The 23,744-nt window shown below is 40.5% G+C and overlaps 1 protein-coding gene and 1 long non-coding RNA gene across 5 annotated transcripts in view; one reads left to right on the top strand and one right to left on the bottom strand.

Annotated features, from left to right (window-relative positions):
* Positions 1-3,933: 3,933 nt before the first annotated feature.
* LOC310687973 lies at positions 3,934-8,116 on the top strand. The gene is made up of 3 exons (XR_014516698.1): positions 3,934-4,582; positions 5,338-5,482; positions 6,017-8,116. It is a non-coding gene; the product is annotated as an uncharacterized lncRNA (long non-coding RNA).
* Positions 8,117-14,654: 6,538 nt separating this feature from the next.
* Positions 14,655-23,744, bottom strand: part of TAFA2 (TAFA chemokine like family member 2) — a 151,455-nt gene continuing 142,365 nt past the window's right edge. For all 4 annotated transcript variants that reach the window (XR_014516625.1, XR_014516626.1, XM_083463870.1 and 1 more), the window contains one exon: positions 14,655-16,749. Coding sequence is in view for 2 of the 4 variants with exons in the window: in XM_083463870.1 (XP_083319996.1) it covers positions 16,738-16,749 (12 nt within the window). In the remaining 2 variants the exon portion in view is untranslated. The remainder of the gene's footprint in view (positions 16,750-23,744) is intronic.

Below are 23,744 nucleotides of genomic sequence, written 5' to 3'. Positions count from 1 at the left end.
GTGTCCAGTAATGCGGACACAACAGTAATGTGTCCATCTAACTCAGTACAGTGGTACCTTGGTACTCGAACGGCTTGGCTCCCGAACAAATCAACTCCCGAACGTCGCAAACCCGGAAGTAAGTGTTCCAGTTTGCGAACATTTTTCAGAAGCTGAACTTCCAATGCAGCTTCCGCTTGAGTGCAGGAAGCTGCTGCAGCCAACTGGAAACTGTGCCTTGGTTTTTGAATGGTTTCAGGAGTAAAAAGGACTCCCGGAATGGATTAAGTTCGAGAACCAAGGTACCATTGTATTATCTACTTTGACAGAAGCTATCCAGGATGCCAGGATACTGCTAGATCCTTTTAAACTGGAGATGCAACACATATGCTCTACTGATCTACAGTAGCTCTCCTAATGGAAGGTTTCATCAATTTCAACCAATTTCAATTAGCTGAGATGTGAAACACATGGGCCCAGTTTAGACATCATCTTCCATGGTTGGGATAATCTGGAATGTTCCTCTTATGGCTTCCGAGCACCTCATTCCCATACACCCCTCTTGCATGTGAGGTTTCTCTACCATTTCCAACTTGCTCTATCCAGTTTGCCATGAGGTTTGCACCGTGCAACTGCATTGACTTCAAGGTTGGTTTGCAAATTGTGGTTTAGTTAAGGTTGGCATGGTTGCTTAATATGGAGAATATGATTAGAGAAACAGAGGAAGAAATCAGCATGCAAGACAGGAGGGTGGATTGCGGAAGCCACACCACATTCTTAATCCTCAAAACCAAGGCTCGGAGGATCATCTGAGATAGACCACAGAATGGATGATTAGGACTAAATGCCAAAGGAAGAGCCATGGCTGGTGGGGGGAAAGGAAATGAGGATGACTTAAAGCATCCTGTCATAGAACAGACAGGGTACTTAAGCTAATTGAAATAGGACATGGGGAACACATCCTTTGGTAGACAGAGATAGAAGAGCTGGTTTGTGATCTGTGTGACAGTTGAGGACACAAGTAGATGTAGAAAGTATCATCTCTCCTAGAAAACAGGGCTTGGGTATGATCTGTACAATTAATGTATTCTGAGGTTGTTGTGCTCTTTTATACACTGAGAGGAGATGATAGATTGTTCTGTGCTTTGTTAGATTATACTATCATTTTTCAGAGAAATGACTTGCATACCAAGAATGTACGATAGCACAGATACTGTCGCCTGCTTATTATCATCTCGGAGATAACTCGGGAAAATTTGTGTGTAAAATATGTAATATATGTTTGCAACTTGATTAAAAACAGGCAAGGGAAACAAGGCTGCAGTCCTGTGCTCACATACTTGGGACTAAGACCCATTAGACCGAGTGGGTCTTCACTTGTGACTTGGCAGGCATAGAGCTAGGAATACAGACAAGTACCTTATGCTCAGCCAGACCAACTCTGTCTACACTGTCTGCACTGACAGTGGCTCTGCAGGATCCTATCAGGATTTCTTCTCAGCCCTAGCTGGAGATGTCAAAATGGAATCTTCGAAATGGAAAGCTGTTGCTCTACCATTGAGCAATGTCCCTTCTGCTCCAACAGATTGTGCTTTCAGTTTCTTTTTCACAGGTTTATGTAGCAGGATCTTTTAAAGTGAAACTGAAAGAGGTGGAAAAGTAGACAAATGTATACTGCAGCTCCTTAGAAGATGCTAAAAGATAAATTGTTTATCCTGATTCTATACATATTTACTTTGCATAATGCTTCACAGAGTCCAGCGGGGACTCTATGTAAATATGCATAGGGCTACAACATCCTCATGGGGCTACAATATCCATGGTTCTTACTAAAGTTACTAACCACAAGTGTCTACTAATGGAAAGCCAGGGAGACTGAACTTCCCCAGATGGTTGTGACTACAGAATTACAAATATATGACTCTCAAGAGACCACCAGCGTATGCTAAAAACTCTGGGAATAAGCATTTGACACTGCTCTTTTAATGCATCCAAATCACCCTCAAATGCTATTTTTTTCAGTTGTACAAGATGCTACACAAGAATTCACAAGAAAGAACACAAAAAAGTTTGTGTTCAAATTGGCTAATTTTAATCACTAACAGGAATGACCATGGTGAGTGAATTATAGCAATGTCATTGAAGGGAATAAATATGTTTTTGGAGCCAGCTGCCTCACACCTATATCCTATTTTTCTGTAGGTTGAACATCCAAGATCAGAGGGTGTGCTGTAATGGAGCGAGAGTGTGTGTGTGTGTGTGTGTGTGTGTGTGTGTGTTGGGGGAGAGAGAATCAGACTGACTATATAAAGTTATCTGGAGTAGTGGAGCTGCAAATTGTGTGTCTTATAATTTTTCTGGCAGCTCATAAATGCTGTCTTAAAGAATCAAAATATACAGTCAAAACAATTTGAAATGGCTTAATTCCTCGTCTGCTGTAAAGTTTGCTAGCTTTTTCCATTTCTGGGGATAAAAATACACACACTAGCCAAGACTCAGACAGGCATGATGGTGTTTACTGATACATTTCCGCCATGGTAATGCTTCTACTTGTAATTGGTACCCATTAAATAATATATACTTATGATGCTCACTAGGCTGCTATCCAAGCAGTCTTATATTATTTATGTTTAAAAGTGAAAATCAGCAGCCACTAGAAGTACAGGCTCATTTCAGCTGATGGTGTCATATCAGATTTGATTCCGGCTGGATCACACACATTATTTTAATGTTCCTGCTCCTGCTGCTACTATTGGGGCTACCAGGAGTTGCTGTTGTCTGGCAGCTGCCAAGGGCTTTGCCATAGTAGGGGACCCCCTACTAATAGCTGCAGCCTCCTGACTCTGATTCCCCTCCTCTTTGCTGTTGCTGCTGCGGCCTGTTCACCTGCCCTCACCTGTAAGCAAATAGTGAGAGTAAGTAGTGACTGGGTTGTAATAGAAGCTTCTAACTCAGGGTTCACCAACATGGTGCCTATGGGCATGAATATACCTGCCAGTACCTCCTATGATATCTGCAAAAGGTTTCCATAAATATCTTCCCAAAAATCCACTACGCATGAAAAACTGTTTGATCTTCCTAATCACGTCCTGTTTCCACTGGCTTGGCCTCTCCTACACACCTCCATGGCAGCCATATTTGTGCTATGCCACATCCCTATGGCAGCCATTTTGTGACTGGCACTCACAACACTTTCTCAAAATCCCAGAAGGTGTTCACTGGCTAAAAAAAAAAGTCAATCCCTGCTCTAATTTTTCCAACCCTTTAAAACTATAATGCTTCAGAGCACTGCTGTTTTTCTAGAAAAAGAGGTGCTCAAACTCACCATGAATGCTTCCCTCATTCTCTTAGAATGGCAATGGCACCCACCTGAGAGGGACAGGAACCGAGTTTCTTCAGAGTATGCTAAGTTTGGGCTGGGGATACTTGAGGAATTACATTTTTGCAGATTCTGATAAAAACTGACCTGTTTCGCACAGCACCTGCTGACATGCAGGAGGGAACTTAGTTATCCACTTCCCAATTGTATTGAAGCGATTCTCAGCTTCTAAAACATGAGTAAGCAACCTAAGGCCCAGGGACCAGATGCGGCCCAATCGCCTTCTCAATCCAGCCCACGGACGGTCCGGGAATGAGCACATTTTTACATGAGTAGAATGTGTCCTTTTATTTAAAATGCATCTCTGGGTTATTTGTGGGGCCTGTCTGGTGTTTTCACATGAGTAGAATGTGTGCTTTTGTTTAAAATGCATCTCTGGGTTATTTGTGGGGCATAGGAATTTGTTCATTTTTTCCCCTTCAAAATATAGTCCGCCCCCCACAAGGTCTGAGGGAGAATGGACCAGCCCCCTGCTGAAAAAGTTAGCTGACCCCTGTTCTAAAATTATCTTACTATTAATTGCTGTGATGATGATGATGGTGGTGATGATCTCACCCATCCCCCTAAGGTCCTAGGGTGGAGTGCAGCAATTCAAACACAATGTTAAAAACAGATTAAAGCAACTTACAGTACAATCACAGAAATAAGGTGGTTCCTAAAATATACAACTTGGGTGTAAAATGTCAGGGTAAAAAGATTGTATCTTTTTTTGAACTACAGAGGCAGTGGAACAACAAATATGCTTCCCTTTCTGACCTTAACACCCGAGGGAGTCTGTAGCAAAGGGGGATGGGGTCCTTCAGGAAGCTGAGTGTGCATTTCAAATGTGTGTAATTATACCAAGGAAAAGAAGTTAGAAATGTATATTTTTTGAAGAAAGGGGCAGAATGGGCATAAGAAGGAGCACATACCAACAGAGAACAGACTGGTTCCCCCATCCATATCTTGGGCATCTAAAAATCACCTGAGAATAACAGCTCTAGATATGTGTCAGAGTTTTCACCGTGGGCTTACCAGATGTGCATGCCAGGTACCTCCTATTTACCTCAACATTGGGAAGACTTCATAAAAGGGAAGTGTACAAAAAGGAACAGTAATAAAAGTGGACATTCCGAGCAACAGGAGAAGGAAGATCTGTCAAGTCAATTTCCTCAGGATTATTTCCTCTACTCTAAGCATTCTTATGAAAAGCTATAACAAGCTGGCTTTTAAAAAAGAAAAAAGGTATATGTCACATGAAAGCAATTAAATAAATGCTTTAAAAAACCCCACAAATTTTGCATAGAGGTTGCATACCAGACACTTCATATTGTGTACCTATGTAGTCTAGCAACAAACCATTCTCTCAGCTCTATAACACAACTTTTACATCCAGATGCATATCAATATAGTGCTAAACCAAGCAATCTGGCAATCAAGAGATGGTGTTTGTTGTTTTCTCTCTGAAAAGCATTGGAAGAGTAGCCATCTGAAAAAAGAGAGAGCCTCATTTGCATTTTTTTTTAAGCTACTGAAACCAGGGATGTCCTTTCCATTTAAATCATAGCTGTGTTAATTAAGACAGATGAAAGGTTGACCAAGCAATTATTAATGAAAAGTATATGAACCAAGGAAAGAGAAATGATGTATTTCTCTAAGGTGGTTCAGATATCCCTAAAAGCTGAATATCAGGGTGCCCAGTCACTGTTTTCCGACTTTATGCTACTTAACTTTCCACGATTCAGTAGGTGCAGCTCACTACCTCCATTATGCCAATTTTCACTTACACAGGACAAAGAGTGGGAAAAATTATATTGGAGCCCCTAGTCCAGAAACGGTATCATTTTATACCCCAGTGCATAATGGGACATTCATTTGGGTTTTGCAGTTGAATGCATTCATGTTGTATATGTGAATCTTTTTGCCATCCTATTCTATTGACTGCAATTTGTTTTAAATGATTTTAATATTGTATTTTTATATTTCTGTAACCCACCCAGGGACCTCATGGTGAAGGGGGGATCCAAAATCTTGATGATGATGATGATGATGACTGTTTTCAGAACAATTACAGCCACAGACTCTGATTTCTGAAGTTTGAGAGCAGGGTTGGATTTAGGTTTGATGAGCCCCAAGCTACTGAAGGTAATGGGGCCCTTTTTATGTCCAGCTGTCCTTTGTCAACAACAAATTGTCACTTTTTTGTGTTGAATATATGCTATATGGTAATTTAGGGACCTAATAGGTATCTAAAGACATTTTATTTGTTTTTTTATCTTATATTTTGGTAATGTACATCCAGTTTTTTTCCTTTAATTTTTTTGAGGCCCCCAAGAGAGTGGGGCCCTAAGCTATAGCTTGTTTAGCTTATACATAAATTTGGCACTGTTTGAGAGCATTGCCTCACTTATTTATGATCTCAGAACAACCTCTCTGAGGTTCTGCATTTGGACTTTCCTAGATGTGAGCACATCACATTTTTATTTTTATTTTTGTCCCCTGCTTTGTATCATAGCCTTTTGGGAACCAGAAATATGGTTACACTTTCCTCCCCAGAAATATAACGCAGAACGTAAGAGCTTAACCTTCTTCCCCCCTTTCTTCCCTGTCGGTTCTGATTCTAAATGTTCTCTTAACCTCTAGTCCTTCTTTGCAGCACAAACTCTTATTTTTTTTCAGTTTCAGCAAAAAAAGAAGCTCCAGAGATTCATGCTTAACTCGCACTCCAGTATACATTTTCTCCTCTCTTAAAGGAAGTTGTGCACATGAACCCTTAAATGTGTGATCCTAAAATAATGTTCCAGTCTTCCACTTTGTCCTACCATGGTGTGTATTCACTAGTACGTTATATCTCCTTGTGGCCATCCAGTCAATAATTATTGTACCACATAAGGGATTGGTGATGTTTATGTATACCTACAATGTGTTCTAAAGGTACATATGTACAACGACTATGTGTTTACCTCTTCATTTTATCATAGAGTAGGGTTGCCATACGTCCAAATTTTCCCAGACATAGCCAGAATACTGCAGTCAGAAGCAGTGTCCAGGCGGAAATCGCTGAAATGTCTGGGAAAATCCAGACATATGGCAACTGATGTCAGAAGTCTAGATTTTGGCGAATCTCCTTAAAAATAGCTTTAAAAAACTTCATTTCTTTGGGCAAAACTTAAAAAACAACAACATCCTGAACAACTGTCTGTAATTTCACTTTTTGAAATACGGCAAGCCTATCATAGAGTAACTCATACCTGGGAGCCAGATTTGGCCTAAGCCCTTGACCACATGAACACAAAATGGTAAATACCGTATTTTTTGCTCTATAAGACTCACTTTTTCCCTCCTAAAAAGAAAGGGGAAATGTGTATGCATCTTATAGAGCGAATGCAGGCTGCGCAGCTATCCCAGAAGCCAGAACAGCAAGAGGGATCGCTGCTTTCGCTGTGTAGCGATCCCTCTTGCTGTTCTGGCTTCTGAGATTCAGAATATTTTTTTTTCTTGTTTTCCTCCTCCAAAAACTAGGTGCGTCTTGTGGTCTGGTGCGTCTTATAGAGCGAAAAATACAGTACGTGTTTGCTGTCATGGATCTATAGCCAATTGCTGCTCCTTGACATGGCATATCTCTTTCCTTGGTTCATATACTGTTGCATGCATTACTGCATAAACACGTAGTTGTCAGGCTCACATGCAACATTTTGTCTGTGCAGAAAGGAAAAATAGAATGTAAAGCAACTGTTAAGTCCCACTGTGAAATTATGAATATTGTGAGATGTGTTGTCATTGCTGTCACAGTAGCAGAATATTGGAATATCTAACCGGATATCTAACCATTCACTGAAAATTTATAATCCCTGCAAAATTCCCTACATTATTTTGAATGGTTACTCAGCAATAATTTTTGCTCGTTATCAGACTTGGTGCACAGCTTTGAATATTCATGCTGCCTTTTCCTTTCCCTCCCCCCTTTATATAATTATTCATGAGTGAAACGCGTTCAGTTTACTTGCCTAGATTTACATATCTATTACCGCTGCATTTTTATTTGCCGGAATGAATGCCAGTGGGTTTATTTATTATATTCGAAAAGACACAAAAGTATAGCTAGCCAGAGATACGTGCTCAAAGAATTACAGTATATTTTGGCCTCTAACTGGAGTTTTCTCTTGTAGATATTTGATCCAGCTTGACAATCTTAGCTCTTTTGCATTTCAATTTGATAGGAGCATGTTCATTTCTGAGTGGGTGTTTTCCTACCTGTTTCAGTGGTGACTGATGGTCAAAACAGTAGAGCCAAATGATGCTGAGGAATTTGGTAATGAAGCTTATAAAGCTTATTGAATAAAATATAGAAGCTCGTTTCAAATGTCATATAACGTTGTATTGTATTTCAGCTTAAACTGCATGAAAAGAAGCCTTATAAAGGTCCATTACTTTCTTATTTTGAAGGGCATATGAAATTTTCCTCCCACAAAGCCAGACAGAAGGCAGTTTCCTTGTACTCTGGGCTAGATGCAAGCAAGAACAAAATTGTCAGTATTGATTATTAAAATCAATTAGAAATATTGTGATTTCCCTGCAGCTTTCGAAAAAGATTTTTAGATTCCAGCCTCAGAAGGCATCTTCATCATACTTATGGCTGCTTACCTTTAATTCCTTGATGCGAGTCTTTAGATCTATAATCTGCCCACTCATAGAGATCTCCCTGGCCTGAAATGTTGCCACTCAGATATCAAAGTGCACACATTCCATCATTCTAATAGTTAAATGATGGCAACACTCTGTAATTGAAACAGCAGGAAAGGTCACCTTGCCGGTCCTGTGGCTGGTTTTTAAAAAGTAGCTTAAGGCACCATGGCTTTTTATTGTGAATGAGTTGACAAGAGTTTATGTCTGTGCACAGACAAAGTACATTTAAATAATTTTAAAGTTGTGACACAAAGCCTCCACAGCCTGTCTGGAGTTTCTGCAGAGAATTAAAATGCCCTTAAAGAGATTTCAGACCAACCCAGACAGCCTGCGTGATACGGAGAGTAAAGATGGGGGATGAGGACACGCTCAAATATTTTCGCTGGAGACACTTGGAAAGAAAGTGCAAAGAGCTGAATCCCGAAGAGAACCAAAGTGGGACGTGTACGTTTTTCACAAGATATGTTTTCTTCTGCTTCTGTGAAAAGTTTGAATCAGTTCCCATTGTCTTCCAGTCTCTATCGGTTGCCTAGGAAAGTCCTTCAAACCGAGTCATCATCTTTTTAATTTGTTGTGGGGTCAAAAGCAGGGGTAGTGCAGGTATTGCTAATAGTGCCTGTCCCAAATTCGGGCTATTCCCAAATCTGTCTCTTTTCTATTGTCAAATCTGGTGGGTATTTAGTTTTTTTTTAATAAAAAAAAATCTGGTAGGCATGAATAGTGATGCTCAAAGGAAGCACAATGCAAACAAGGTAGTTGCCTGGGGCTCTCTTACAGCACTGTAACTGGAAGCATATGGGTAGAACATGCAATAGCTACATGGGTCTCAGAGCAGATCCTAGTTAGGCAATTAGAGTACACGTCAGAGTGACAGCGTCTGCCTAGGGGCAGGGTGCTCTCATAGTGGGTCTGAACCTCTGAAGGAATACTGAGAAACTGCTAGATCCAATCATCTTTCTGGGATATGAAAGATTTGACAATCGTTCAGTAAGTTATTGGATACCAGATTTATCGGCATGGCAGCTATCCCAATGACCTCAGCACCTTGCTTGAGGTCTGCAGGTCTGGGTCTCATTAGTGCCTAGAATGGAGACTACCTGGAAACCACAGGCACACACCATTTTGGGTTCCACGTTGGAAGAAAGAGTTGAATGCGTTCAAATCTTGCATGTAAAAGTAAATTACTGTACTGAAGATGCTACATATTCATGACAGTTTGGGGGAACGAGAACAGAAGACAAACAATAAGACTCTAACGTATCAATTGGTACATATATAATTATGATAATAGTGCAGGAGCTAAAAATGGAAAATTAAACCATATACAGTATAAATACCTGAAATAAATAAATAATAAAAGAAACCCATTCTAAACCAGTGAAGAGCCTACAGACATCTATACATTCCAGAAATAGCACCCTTATAATGTGCAATCATAGTTTGTGGCATAGTTCACCTTGAACGCCCCATGAATAGCAAGTGAAATACGTAAAGGAATATGCAGAACAGAGGTAACGCTTGCATTACACAAAAAACAAAGCGATGCCTCAACCTGGGAAAATACTATTTGGGAGTATGCCTTGTTTTATTCACACTTGGTATGAACACAAAGGTATTTTGTAACGTAACAGCAAATATTCATTCTTCAACGTTTTCCATCATCTTGCATTTCCATATGCTCTCCCACTAGGAATCTAATGAGCTCTTCATGTGAAAGATATCAAGGGACTATGTCTGAGAAACAACAACAGTTAATTATGGTGCATAAAAATGTATGAATTCACTTTCCCCATAAAACGGTGACAAAGCTTTGGAGGGAGGGGGTGGGAATCAGAATCCTCTGACTACAGTGGTACTTCGGGAATCCTCTGACTACAATGGTACCTCAGTCAAAATAAAAAAATTCCTTCCAGTAGCACCTTAAAGACCAACTAAGTTAGTTCTTGGTATGAGCTTTCGTGTGCATGCACACTTCTTACCTCAGGTTACAGATGCTTCAGGTTACTGACGCTTCAGGTTACAGACTCTGCTAACCCAGAAATAGTACCTTGGGTTAAGAACTTTGCTTCAGGATGAGCACAGAAATTGCACGGCGGCGGCAGCGGGAGGCCTCATTAGCTAAAGTAGTGTCTCAGGTTAAGAACAGTTTCAGGTTAAGAACGGACCTCCAGAACGAATTAAGTTCTTAACCCAAGGTACCACTGTATATGGTCTATAGATGTTTTGAGCACAATATTAAACCTTCCAAGACAATGCAGTATAGTGTGGCATATCGTTTGTTAATTACCGTAGTTGAACTGTGGAAGTCACTCCCACAGGAGGCAGTGACAACCACCAACCTAGATGGCTTTAAAAGAGGATTGGACAAGCGCATGGAGAAAGCTATGGAAGGTTACCAGCCATGGTGGCTATGCTCTGCCCTCCACATTTGGATGTAGCGACACTTCTGAATGCCAGGAGTGCCCTTGTGTTCGAATGCTGCTTTGTGGGTTACCCACACAGGCCTCTGGTGGGCCACAGGGAGAAGATGATACTGGACTAGATGGGTGTGGCTGATCTGAGATCATAACAATAAAGGTTGATTGATTGACTAGATGGGCCATTGTCCTGATCCAATGGGCTCTTCTTATGTTGTTGTTCTTCTTATTTCCTTATGTAGTAAACACGGAAGTCTCCGGAGCATCACTTCAGATGTCACTCGAATCCAGGATAACTAGGGCTGCGCACATCTTATTGGCTTAAATGCAGCTAGGTCGTTCTTTTTCACAATTTGGTTGAAGCTGGCTTGGAGGCAAAAGCATCAAAACACAGCATTTCATAAGAAATGACAGGATAGATGCGGATTGTGGTTATGTTATGTGGGGAGCCGTTCCTGAAGGAGCAGCAGCTGCACACTGGATGCAGAGTAAACAGGAGGGTGGACCAAGTCTGTATCGCCTCCTTTCAAGAAGTGAAATTGGATCCCAAGAAAGAGAAGGTTCCTCACTGTAGATAAATCAGGATTTGTGTGTGTGTGTGTGTGTGTGTGTGTGAGAGAGAGAGAGAGAGAGAGAGAGAGAGAGAGAGAGAGAGAGAGAGTTTGGGGGCAAAATTTGTCTCCCACTCCAATTGGGTGTTGGCTGTGCCTGTTGTAACAAATTTTATTCTGTGAACCGCCCTGAGACCTCTTGGTATAGGGCAATATACAAAATAAATAATAATAATAATAATAATAATAATAATAATAATAATAATACACAGTTCCATCTCCTTTATATTTTCTTTGTAACATTGTGAGGTATGTAAGGCAGAAACATAGTGACATGCCCCAAGGCCATGTAGTCTACTGCTTCATAGCTGAGCAAAGACTTGAATCTGGGTTAAACTCTGCTAATGTAAGTATAACATTAACTCTCACCATCCCTTGTTTATTGTGGAAGCCAAGCATCTAAGAGGAACAGAGAGACGAGATGAGTACTGGTATATTTTTATTGGCAGTTAGTAGGTTTCTTTCAAATTAGCAATGTCTTCATTAGAAGAGACTGATGTGGCAGAAAGTCTAGTTTTTTTTATTTACAGCATAAGGTATTTATTTATGATGGTGGCACACACAGAGTTCACAGTTGAAATTTTTACTAAGTCTTTACATTGACAGACTGTGCAGTGGGAGCAGACAGGTTTGTACGATCAAGTATTTAAATGTTTAAAATATATCATCTGGGAGCATTTTCCAGTGGCACAGAAGAGTAAACATGAAAGATCTCTAGGATGGGAATTAAACAGCAAAGGCTGACAAGCAGTGATTAGGTAATGCTCTTTGTGCCACTTAACAGCATAGAAATTATGAGAAACTATTTAATTCCATCAGATTGTTCAGCTGTGTCATCTTCTCAGTGCACAGCTCAGTCGATTTAACTATCAGCAAGAAAACAAACAGCAACGACAAAAAGATTAGGATGACATTTGCACTGAAAAATCAAAGGCATGTCCTATTTGCCACTATCTTGGCTTGCAGTGGATGTGCTGTGATTCTAGACATGAAAGATAGAAGAGTCAATCAACAGGGAGCGATAACGACAATAATATCAAATTATTTAGAAGTCAAGGCAGGGCCAGCAGACCATCTGATGTAAACAACTTGCCACAGATGTATTCCTTCCACCTATGGGATCCAGTTCTGGGATCCAGAACTAAGGTCTAATAATCAATGAGTAACACTGGAGAAAGGCTTTCTGCTGACCACATCGCTCCAGATGACTTTATGGAAGTGCACCAAGCAAAATGTTGCCACCATGATACTCTTGGTGAAGCCTGCACTTTGGGTCACAACTGTGTTGGCATAACCAAAGAGCTGCCAGTGCAGTAACTGCCTTTTTGACTTTTATGTTATGTACTGGGCAGGCGTGACAGGAATCTATGGAGAGCAGAGGTAGAGTAGAAGTAGAGTTTGGTTTTGATATCCCGCTTTATCACTACCCAAAGGAGTCTCAGAGTGGCTAACATTCTCCTTTCCCTTCCTCCCCCACAACAAACACTCTGGGAGGTGAATGGGGCTGTGAGACTTTAGAGAAGTGTGACTAGCCCAAGGTCATCCAGCAGCTGCATGTGGAGGAGCGGGGACGCAAACCCGGTTCACCAGATTACGAGTCCACCGCTCTTAACCACTACACCACACCGGTTCACAGGTGTAACAACCGTGGTACTAAATAACTGGCTGCAAAAGACCTTGCGTCTTTGACTTGTAGATGCATCGGGATCATTCAGGTGTAAATCAAATGGATGAGCAGAACAATAGATACTCATCTTAGGTCACAGCAGGAAACCGGAAGCAGAACTACTGTAAAGGTGGGCATCCTATTCAAATAGCTGAAACCTTGGGACAGCCACTGCCAGTTTAGTACAGACCAACTAGTTCAGTGATGGCCAAGCTTGGCCCTCCAGCTGTTTTAGGACTACAATTCCCATCATCCCTGACCAATGGTCCTGTTAGCTAGGGATGATGAGTACCAAGCTGAGTACCAAGTTAGCTAAGATGAGTTAGCCATCTTAGCTGAGTACCAAGTTTTGCCATCACTGAACTAGATGAACTCAGTAGACAGCAGCTTCCTAAGACCTTAAAATATTGCTAAATAATGAAACCTGGACCTTGTTGTTGTTGTTTAGTTGTTTAGTCATGTCCGAATCTTCGTGACCCCATGGACCACAGAACGCCAGGCACTCCTGTCTTCCACTGCCTCCCGCAGTTTGGTCAAACTCATGTTGATAGCTTCGAGAACACTGTCCAACCATCTCATCCTCTGTCGTCCCCTTCTCCTTGTGCCCTCAATCTTTCCCAACACTTACACAAAAAACAAAGGTATCATTTTCTTCCCTAAGGGCTAAGATAAATGTTCTCAGCTGCATGTACACAGCAATTCCTTTTGGAGTGGTGGGCAAAGGAAAACACCAGGTGTCAGGCATCAGAGGAGCCAACCCCAATGGTAGGTTGCCAGCAACAGATAAGACAAGGAAAGTTCTTACCAATGTTTTTTATTCAATATTCACAGAGAGAGGCTTAGAAATGCAGTCTCTTCGAGTAGTGACGTTGCCCCGAGTGAATCTCCACCCCCTCCCTCTCTCCTCTTCATGCGTCATCACTACGGGTGCTGAGAAGTGCCCTTTGCCTCTGGGCTCTCTGCTCTCCTACTTTCAATGACCACCGGATTCTGGGAGAGGGGAGGTCTGGAATGCTTTCTAAAGACACTGTGTCTATCACCTGTCGCCCATCTGGCGCTTCTTCTTCCTCCTCTCCCATTATTTCCCAGCTTTCCCCCTCATCTTCCTCTGAGCTGTGACCTCCCTCAAACCCCTGCTGTAATTCTGAACTGTCTCCTCCTTCTCTGGAAGGGTCAGGCTGGGGAGGCAGTCTCCACCATTTCTCCTCTGCCCAGTCCCTGACACCAGGAGAATACAGGCTAATTCATCACCATTTTTTATTTAGAATATTACTTGTACATGTTGCCTTTTATTTCCGGTTCTAAGAAAGCTAGATATATATTCTTTTTTAAAAAAAAAGTTGGGAATCTGAGATTTCTTGTTCATATCTTCCCTCTTGTTCCTCCCCTACTGATGATGTCATTGCTTCACAGAGTGAAGGAACCCGGAGCCAATCCTTGAAAGAATTCAGCGGCTACAGGGGCTCCATTTTTAGCTTGTCGAACAGGTATCAGTTAATTTTATTTGGACTGAACAACTCTCTCTTCACCCAATTCAACCCCAAGGACTATTTTTTCCCCTTTTCTTGCCACTGAAACTGTGTTAACTGAAGGGGAGCCTCTGATGCCAAAGGAACATTCATGCCTCACTAATGTTAATAACATTATAGTATCCTCCGCCACCAAAGTTACTACCTCTGTTTGCTGAAATGATAACCAGGAAGAAAAACAAGGTGACGTGCTCAGCAAGGCATAAAAGGAAGACGGCAAAGAAGGGAACAGGAATTCCTAGACTGGAGTCTGTATCTTAAAATGTCCCTTATCTATTTTTAAAGAGGCTTTTAAATATATATAAAAGAGCTTCCAACTGCATATGCATTCTGAGATGTTCATTTTATAGCACAAATTTATTCACCGGTTATCAGTTATCACAACATTAACCCACTGCAGAAACTCAGTTCAGTATATTCGAAAATCCATTTATTTTTCACCTATTGATATGCATGTCTTACACTTGTATATAATACAATATTTTCAGTGTTGGTTTTAAGAATAAACACAAAGGGGGAAAGATGTTGAGAAGCATGTTGTAGATTTTTTGGCTAAATTAAAGCCAAACTCATAACTGCTACAAAATTACACATTTATACTTTTTACTATCCCAAGCAAAGGAATTAATCATATTTTTTGAATTCTGTGTTTCTCCGTTACACATACCTTTAAAAAACAAATCCATACAATATTAATCCTGTTAAAATATCAAGACTGCTAACTGATGCTACAATTTATCCTAATTAAAATTTAATTAACAAGGATACCCCTTCTGCAAAAATTTGGATTACTCTGTAGCAGAATTATATACTATACATTTCAGATTGATTTTCAGCTATCATTTGTTTTCTTTCATCCAGTGCCGTAATACAACAGAGGTAATGAAATTGTTGTGGAACAATCTTGTATCATATGACAGGAAAAAGTACCTCAGGGTGTTCATTCATCATAGAACCCAATTTATTTATAATTAGCCATGCCAAATATTTGTTACAATGGGAAAGAGTTCCCTTTCCCGACAAATATTAGTAACCACTTGAAACAACTTGAGGTTCTGGGCATAATTCTTTCTGTTAGGATTGAGTTTGTGTAGTTTTCATATTACCTCCCAAAACAAATGGAGTAGAAATTTCTCTCTTTGCCTTCTCTAAGACTAACTTACAACATCAGTATGGAATGCAAAAGAAACCATTCATTTTGTCTTCATATTTCCACATAGCATGGTAAATATATTAAATGGAATATAAAATTATACATTCTGTAATAACTTAGAAAAAAAAGTTTACAGCTGCTTAAGGCATTTAAACATTAAGATTTTTCATGAAACAGTAGATCACCAAGATTAAAAAATAGATACTGAAATAGGAGATAGAAAAGAACTTCTGGTTTAACAAAATAACTACAGAATGAACCCAATGTACCTGGAGTGGCCAAGGAAATCTTCAATGGATTCCAGATTTGAAGAAACCTATTTCGTCCTATCAAGAAACAGACATCTACTTAAGCATCCAGATAGTAATATTTTTTTCAAGCAACGAAAACCAAAAACCTAAAAAACGTATCTGAATGAATACCATTGAACCTCAGAATGGAAAAATTAACATGCACCTGTCTATTTTCATGAAGGGACTAGCTAGCGCCATTTATTCTTTACCGTAATCTTTGTAGGACCTAATGATAATAAACCAAAGTGTATGCAAAAAACACCCATCTTCTTGAAATTATACGGAACTGATTATTTTAATAGCATGTTATTGGAAGGGCTTGAACATTCTGTCTCGATCACCCTTTATTTCTCCGAAAGGAATTGCGGTAGTTGGTTAGTCATAGGGAAACATGTCTGACTAATGATACATTCGTATATGGGTGACGTATTCAGATAACTACTACTTGCCAACAATAATGATTAACGATGGATATATAGTATTTCCATTCCTATAAGAAAAGCAACTTCGACATGTTGAAATATGTAGCCTTGGAGCTTCAGGATTAGAATACAAATTAAAAGTGTCTAAAACTGTGCTGTGTCAGAGGACAATTTCTGGAACAGTGGTTTGATTACAGCAGTGCACAGTCCCACCAATAATTTGCATGGAGGACCAGGAAAGTTTCGGAGGAAATGGATCAGTACATTTCAAAGTATACTGCTTTCATCGAGGTGAAACGTCACAAGTCTCAATGCAAGGATCCAAAGGATTGCTATTTCTTCGGCGTCCTTTAAGTATCACTTCTTCGGTCGTATATCCCTTCATGTTTTTGCTATTTTTTACAAATGTACACAGTTCACTCCGTCGAAATCTCGTGTGTGTGACTTTCCAGCCATTTTGATCTCAAGTGGCTGCTGATTACAGCGAATGTTCTTTCTGAAATAATTAGTATGCCCCAGCAGTCTCAAGCCTGACCTCGAGGATTGTTAAGTTGGATATTAAAACTTCCTACATGGCTGTATTTAATGTTATCAGCCTCGAGTGTGATCTGATTTGTCTTTTGCTATCGAGTTACCTGCAAAAACAAAAGAATATAAAGAGAAGAAAATATCAAATTGAGGTATGTTGAACATTAGGTTTATAATGGCACAAATCCATTTACTAAGCCCCTCTGTGGAGAAGGCCTTTCTAAACATGCACATAGCAATAGAACTGCAATTAGGTTTGTCTGTGACAAAATGAACTACTTGCCTGGGTCCTATTGTAACCAAGCTTAAGCTGGAATGGAAATGAACGATAAAAACAGGTTACCTCAAGGGAAATGTGGCTTTGAGCTAGTCCGAGACCTGACTGTTCCGTACTAACAAGAGGAAGTCACAAGATCTCCATTTGAGTACACCCTCTTGTGGTGAAATCTGGTATTCCCCAGTCACATACAATACACTCGTATCTTGGAAGTCGAATGGAATCTGTTCCGGAAGTCCGTTCGACTTCCAAAACGTTCGGAAACCAAAGCGTGGCTTCTGATTGGCTGCAGGAAACTCCTGCAGCCAATCGGAAGCCACAGAAGCCCCACCAGATGTTTGGGTTCCAAAGAACGTTCGCAAACCGGAAGACTCACTTCCGGGTTTGCAGCATTCAGGAGCCAAAACTTCTGAGTACCAAGGCATTTGGGATCCAAGGTACGACTGTACTCCATCCTGTGGGGGAATGGGTTACATAGTGAGGGGGAATGGACCGTTCACTTCTGACTGAAGTCAGGATGAGATACAATACAGCAGGCACACCCAACAGGTAGATTGTGATCTACCAGGAGATCACTGGACGTCTCTGGTAGATCACTGGCTCCCCCCAAAGAAGCTCAACAAGTTTGGCTCCCCTAAAAAAGGCTAAACATTTTTTCCTGCACCCCCCAAAAACATGGCTTTCCCCCTCCCTAAAAGAAGCTCAACAACTTTGACCTGAACCCCCCAAAAGGGGGTAGATCACTGCCAGTTTTTAACTCTGTGAGTAGATCGCAGTCTCTTGGGAGTTGGCCACCCCTGCAATACAGTATATGGGGCTTCAATTCTCTGCCCAGAAGCGGCTATGCAGTTAGTTTCAAAAGAGGTGTTTATGACAGTTAACAGCAGCATCTATATTTTATATTGGTCAGGAGAAATGAAAAGGGTCAGTTGTGATAGTGGCTACTTATTCAAAACCATCGGCCCTTAGTTATAGGCCTATAAGGATTCAGATTTCCAAGATGTTTGCTGGGAGAGTTCTCCCAGGGATGAAAATTAGGGCAGGTCCACTCTTTGGGGGGTCAGTCGGTCAGTCACTTAAGGGACTGGGAAGAGGCAGAAGGTAAGCCTGGGAATCAGGGGAGGCGTAAGTCGAGAGAAGCCAGCCAAGAGAGGATTATGTCTGGGTAAAGTGGTAGCAGCAGGAAGCTGGCTGCAGGACGACTCCAGGGAAGGCCACTATGGCATCTTTGTGGAAGAGTCCTGGTCTTCAAATATCTTACCAGAAGGAAGACTTCAGAGAGCAGCTGAGGCAAATCTATCAGGAAGACAGCAGCGCCTCTGAGTGAACTTTGGAGGGGAACAAAAGGGGGATTTTGACTATTAGCTTTCCACAGGGGTGAATACCAGGGCTCCCTCCTTTGATGCAAAGTCTTAAAGAGTAACTGTGACAGATTTAAGCAAATATAAAGCCAACTATTGTTAGATGACCAATGTATATGTGTACATGCACTACTGCATTTCATTCTGTCACATGTAGTATATAATAAATGTGATAAACTTTAATAACACATTTGTTAGAAACAAGTCTCTATTCATCCGGTGCCTGGATGTGTGATAAAAGATGGCTAAAAAACCAAGTTGGAATTAAATGGTAGTGGTGAAAAAGTAAAAGGGCTAGACTTAAAAAAAGAAAAGAAAAAGTATTAAGCTATAGGAAGGTAGATCCTACAGGAGTTTAAAAGCAATTTGTGAGATAGTCAATCCAAGTGGCTCTCTACAACATGGTAGTAACTGGAACATTTTTCTCTAAAACTGAAGGACTCTGCCTGTAAAACAAATTTGAGCCTTTTTTAAAAAAAAAAAGCAGAACACATAGAAAGCCTAAATATTAGTTTGCAGATAATGCTAAATAATGAAAAGTGCATAATACTCCTTAAAGAATATATTAGGACTGTCATCATGGACACCTAAATAACAGTCCCTGACCAGCATTTCTGCAAAGTTGCTCCCCTCCCCAAATAATGAACTCATGTTGCTACTTTAAAGGCCATTTCTGAGATTCTACCAAAACCTGAGAAGGATTTTCTTTTGGGAGAACTTTAGTATACTTTTATAAAGAAAGCTCTCATGAGGATTTTCACCTCTTGGTTGGAGCCATAACTTCAGAAAAAAAGTTTTCGGGAGTGCTTTTAAAAAATAGCAGCAGCAACAGCCACAGGAAGAATGAATTAAACCAGTTCTGCTTTGGAAACAAACCTATTGTTGAGAATTCGAGCAATTTTCAAAATGTACTTCTCAATCTTTGCTGTCTCAAACTCAAGTCAAAAAGCAGAAATAATTTGGTGGGAGACAGAAGCAGCAAGACTGGAGGCGGGGGATGGGACATTTCTGTACACAAGATATATTCATCCTCCAATCCCTTGTACATAAAGGAGCTCTCAAAACTTCACTGGAGCACTTTCATCTGAGCCAACATAAAAATAAAAGGATCACATAGAAAGAATGCATAAGACAGAAAATTTCACAGTAATTGGATTTTTTCCCTATGCCTGACTTGCATTTAAAACATGAAGAGGGAAGAAAACAAGATCACTGTCATATCAAAAAGAACATCTTTAAGGACTCCTTCTGCTGCATCAGTGGATGCAATTAATAATCATGTTGCTTTTTTGTATTAAAACTTCATTAAACAATGCACTCCTTTCTCTGGTGGGCTGACTCACTGGACTGACCATGGTAACAGTTCATCAAGGGGTACATCTGATTTTGAAGGGCCTTGCTCCTTAATGATGAAACATTCCTTTGCCTTCAGCAAAAGCATCTGCATAGGAGTCTTTTATCAACTCTGGAGAGTAGAAGCACAACGAAAACTGAAATGTTTGCTCTAGGATTCTAGTACTAGCTTAAACATGTGTGTATGTGTACACATACACAGCGTAACTATGCTCTCTGATTATAATTGAATCATAGAATTGTAGAGATGGAAGGGACTCCAAAGATAACCATTCAACTTCTACTAAAAAAACATCCCATGAAGGCACGTCCACAACCTCCCGAGGGAGTCTGTTCCACTGCTCTTACTGTCAGAAAGTTCTCCTGATGTTTGGCCAGAATCTCCTTTCTTGTAGCTTGAAGCCATGGGTTCAAGTCCTACCCTCCAGAGCAGGAGAAAACAAGCTTACATTTTATGCAAAGGAGGTAGGCAAAGAAAAGCAGTAGACATAACTAAGGGCCAGACTAACCTATTATTGTCTGCTGTGACTAGCAACAGACCTTCAAGGCCGGAAGAAGGGGTTTTTCTCAGACCATCTACTCTTTTTACCTTGAGAAACCATAGTTTGAAGCCAGGATCTCCTGCATGGAAGCCACGTTGTCTACCACCAAGCTATATTAACTAGGATCTTGGCCAGATTATTTGTTTTCTACATGGCTTTTTGAGTTTTGCCATTTTTCCCGTCTATGATCGGTATAATTGATAATAAGAATGCTTTTAGGAACATTTAAAAATTGAATTTGGATACCCTGCATGGCTTGCATCTGACACAGGGAGGCCGGGAGAAAAAAGTGGACAGGGGTTGTGTAGAAGGCAGAATTTTTGCAGTTCCTTTAATTATTAAAGGTGTACGAGCCCTGTCCTCTTGCATCTCGTCACCATAATTTGACAGGACCTCACATGTTGTCTGAGATTCCTGAAGCAATACCTCTATATTGCCTTGATTGGTTATTTTACTTCTGGTTACTCTGACAAAATATAATAATAAAATAATTTTAACTTCTAAACAGAACAAGTACCTCACACTAGATATGACACTTCTTTTATGAGCTAGGGTTTCCCCCCTACCCCTCCCAGAGACATCACCTTGCCAACAAAGGCCTGTATAGTTAAAGCTATGGTTTTCCCAGTAGTGATGTATGGAAGTGAGAGCTGGACCATAAAGAAGGCTGATCGCCGAAGAATTGATGCTTTTGAATTATGGTGCTGGAGGAGACTCTTGAGAGTCCCATGGACTGCAAGATCAAACCTCTCCATTCTTAAGGAAATCAGCCCTGAGTGCTCACTGGAAGGACAGATCATGAAGCTGAGACTCCAATACTTTGGCCACCTCATGAGAAGACTCCCTGGAAAAGAACCTGATGCTGGGAAAGATGGAAGGCACAAGGAGAAGGGGATGACAGAGGACCAGATGGTTGGACAGTGTTTTCGAAGCTACCAACATGAGTTTGACCAAACTGCAGGAGGCAGTGGAAGACAGGAGTGCCTCGTGTGCTCTTGTCCATGTGGTCACAAAGAGTCGGACATGACTAAACAACTAAACAACGTTTCATCCTTGGGAGACACTTTGAAAACTACTGTTGAGATGTGGGGTTTAGAATTATCAATGCATTCATTATTTTTTAACCCTACCAGTGAAACTGGCTGAATTGACACAGATTAATCAACACCTTTGTTTTCTGTGTTGTTCTGATGCTTCATCATAGCTATGGCTAGGCAATTATCATTTGCACTTCAGACGGGGGCTTGAACTCTCTTCCAAACCATGATGCCTGTACAGGATCTTCCTTTCTATGCAGTCAAAAGAAATGTAACACGGTCCTTTGCAAGACTGGGTGAATATATTCCCCTTCTTTACCTAACAGCTTGAGGTTAGCAAGGGCAGGGTTAACAAACTGAAATTTGAAATGTCAAATTTGGCATCATCCTTAGGCTTTTATCATCCTTTGGTGACTCTGCAAAAGCCCATAAAACAGTCCAGTTCGAAAAGAGACTCCTCTGCTTTGCAGTTAAGGATGTGTCATACAACTCACATAGCATGTTAGTATCCTAGCAGGCAGAATAATTCTCAATTCCATCTTCAGAATGTGCCAGCAAAATAATTCATGTGCAGCTGCACAACTTAGCCATGCGTGGTGCATGATCATAAATATATATGTATCTATAGCACCATCCCTGTTTATTTAGAAGACGAATTCATGCTTCACTGGGTGCATTTTATTTTAGTTTCTTATTGTTATTATCTCCATTATCATTACTATTGTTGTTTCACTGGAGCCTCTAATGGATTTCTGTTGCCAGCACTCCTGCTGCTCCACCTGTCCTTTCTCCTTCTCCTTCTTAATTTTATGCTTGTAGGTCACACGCCGTTACTCTGAGTAATACTTGGAATAGTCCAAATGTGCCACTATCTGAGAATATAAATCCCAATACAAGGGAAGCACACACCAGCCATTAGTGTTAATGGCATCTATCCACTTACACATTACTCTTCAGATGTGGAAGTCAATTTCATAAAAATGCAGTTAAATTTTAGCTAATATCCATCCATGTTATTTACAGGAAGCTTCCCTTTTTGGAAAGACTGTAAGGTTTGCAACAGAGCAGCTGGAAGGTAAAGTCCTGTGCCAGGTTTATATATATATATATAAATAGAAAAACAGAATTTGAGAGTGGCACCAAGCCGATCTTAAACATCCTAGGAGAACAGTAACATTCCAAATGTGTTCCAATCAATTCCAATCAACTTTTCAATTAATTATTAATACATCTGAAAATTAACTTTTGCTGTTGCTCAGTACTACAGATGGAAAAGGATATAACACCCTCAATATTTATTTGAATTAATTTGTTCATACTTGGTGAGTTATGGCTCCCTTTATGCTAATGTCTTTTTTTCCACATAGGTTGTTATGTTATAAATACAAAGAATTAGGCTCTCTTCATTTTCTCTGTGCTCAGTGTGCAATTACGGTATAATTACTCTGCTGTTTCAAGACTTTTTAATTTGAATTGGTGAATGGCTGCTGTGAGCCAAGCGTAATTGCATGTGAACTCGCCACTTCTATATTAAAACAACAATGGATAATTAAATCTAAAAGAATTTTACACCTCAGATGAAGTTCGATGAGCGCATGTTCGGCTCGTGTGGCATCACTTACCACAGGAATAACTCAGAAGGTCCTCTGAAGGATAAAATCTGCCTATTAACCACTGCATTACAAAACTGTGGCGACTTCTGAAGTGGTCCAAACTGGCAGGCAGGGTGGAAATGACAGAAATAGACCTGGGCATCAGAATTGGGTTGTTGTTGAGCACAGGGAGGATGTGGGGAAGAGAGATTTTAAAGTATAGCATGTGTGCAATGAGCATGGGAGGAAGGACCTGAGCTCTTTACCATCTCCAATTTCCATTCCAAAATTGCACTTCACCAATAATTTTCCTCCTGTGAGTCTCTGTGACATGAAGCAATCGCCCACAGAGGAACTAACTTTGGAGAGGTCAGTGTAGAGGGAAAGATTCAGCTTGGCTGTTTTTGCTCACCAGTGCTGGTCTTGGACACACACACACACACACACACACACACACAGCCCTAATCTGCTTTCTATATATTTGGTAGGGACATGCTGTTATCATGGCTAGGTATATATTGAATAGCACATATTATTGTTTTATTATTATTTATTGAATTTATATACCACTCTATACCTGGAGGTCTCAGGGCAGTTCACAGAATAAAACCAAAATATAAAACCACAAAATACATAATCAAAATAAAAACAACCCAATAACCCCCCCCCCAAAAAAAAAACACATTTTAAAAGGGCATAGGATCCTCACAACATTTAAAGTAAGACAGTTAACAAACCTGGACAAGAGCCGCTTGTTGGAAAGACCATGATCTCAGGAATGTTTGCAGCAATATTTATTGCCAACCGAACTGACCAGGTGCCTTTCTGATACAAAGACATATAGGAACATAATAAGCTGTACCACTAGGTAAAATCCTCAACACAGGATTTTGCTGGGGTTGGGTGGTATTTATAATGTAGCAGCAAATGAGAGGGCCTT

Source organism: Podarcis liolepis (genome assembly GCF_965112155.1).
Source record: "Podarcis liolepis genome assembly, chromosome: 10".
Classification (NCBI taxonomy): Eukaryota; Metazoa; Chordata; class Lepidosauria; order Squamata; family Lacertidae; genus Podarcis; species Podarcis liolepis.
Note: the sequence above shows the minus strand (reverse complement) of the source record. Positions and strands in the feature narration are given on the sequence as shown.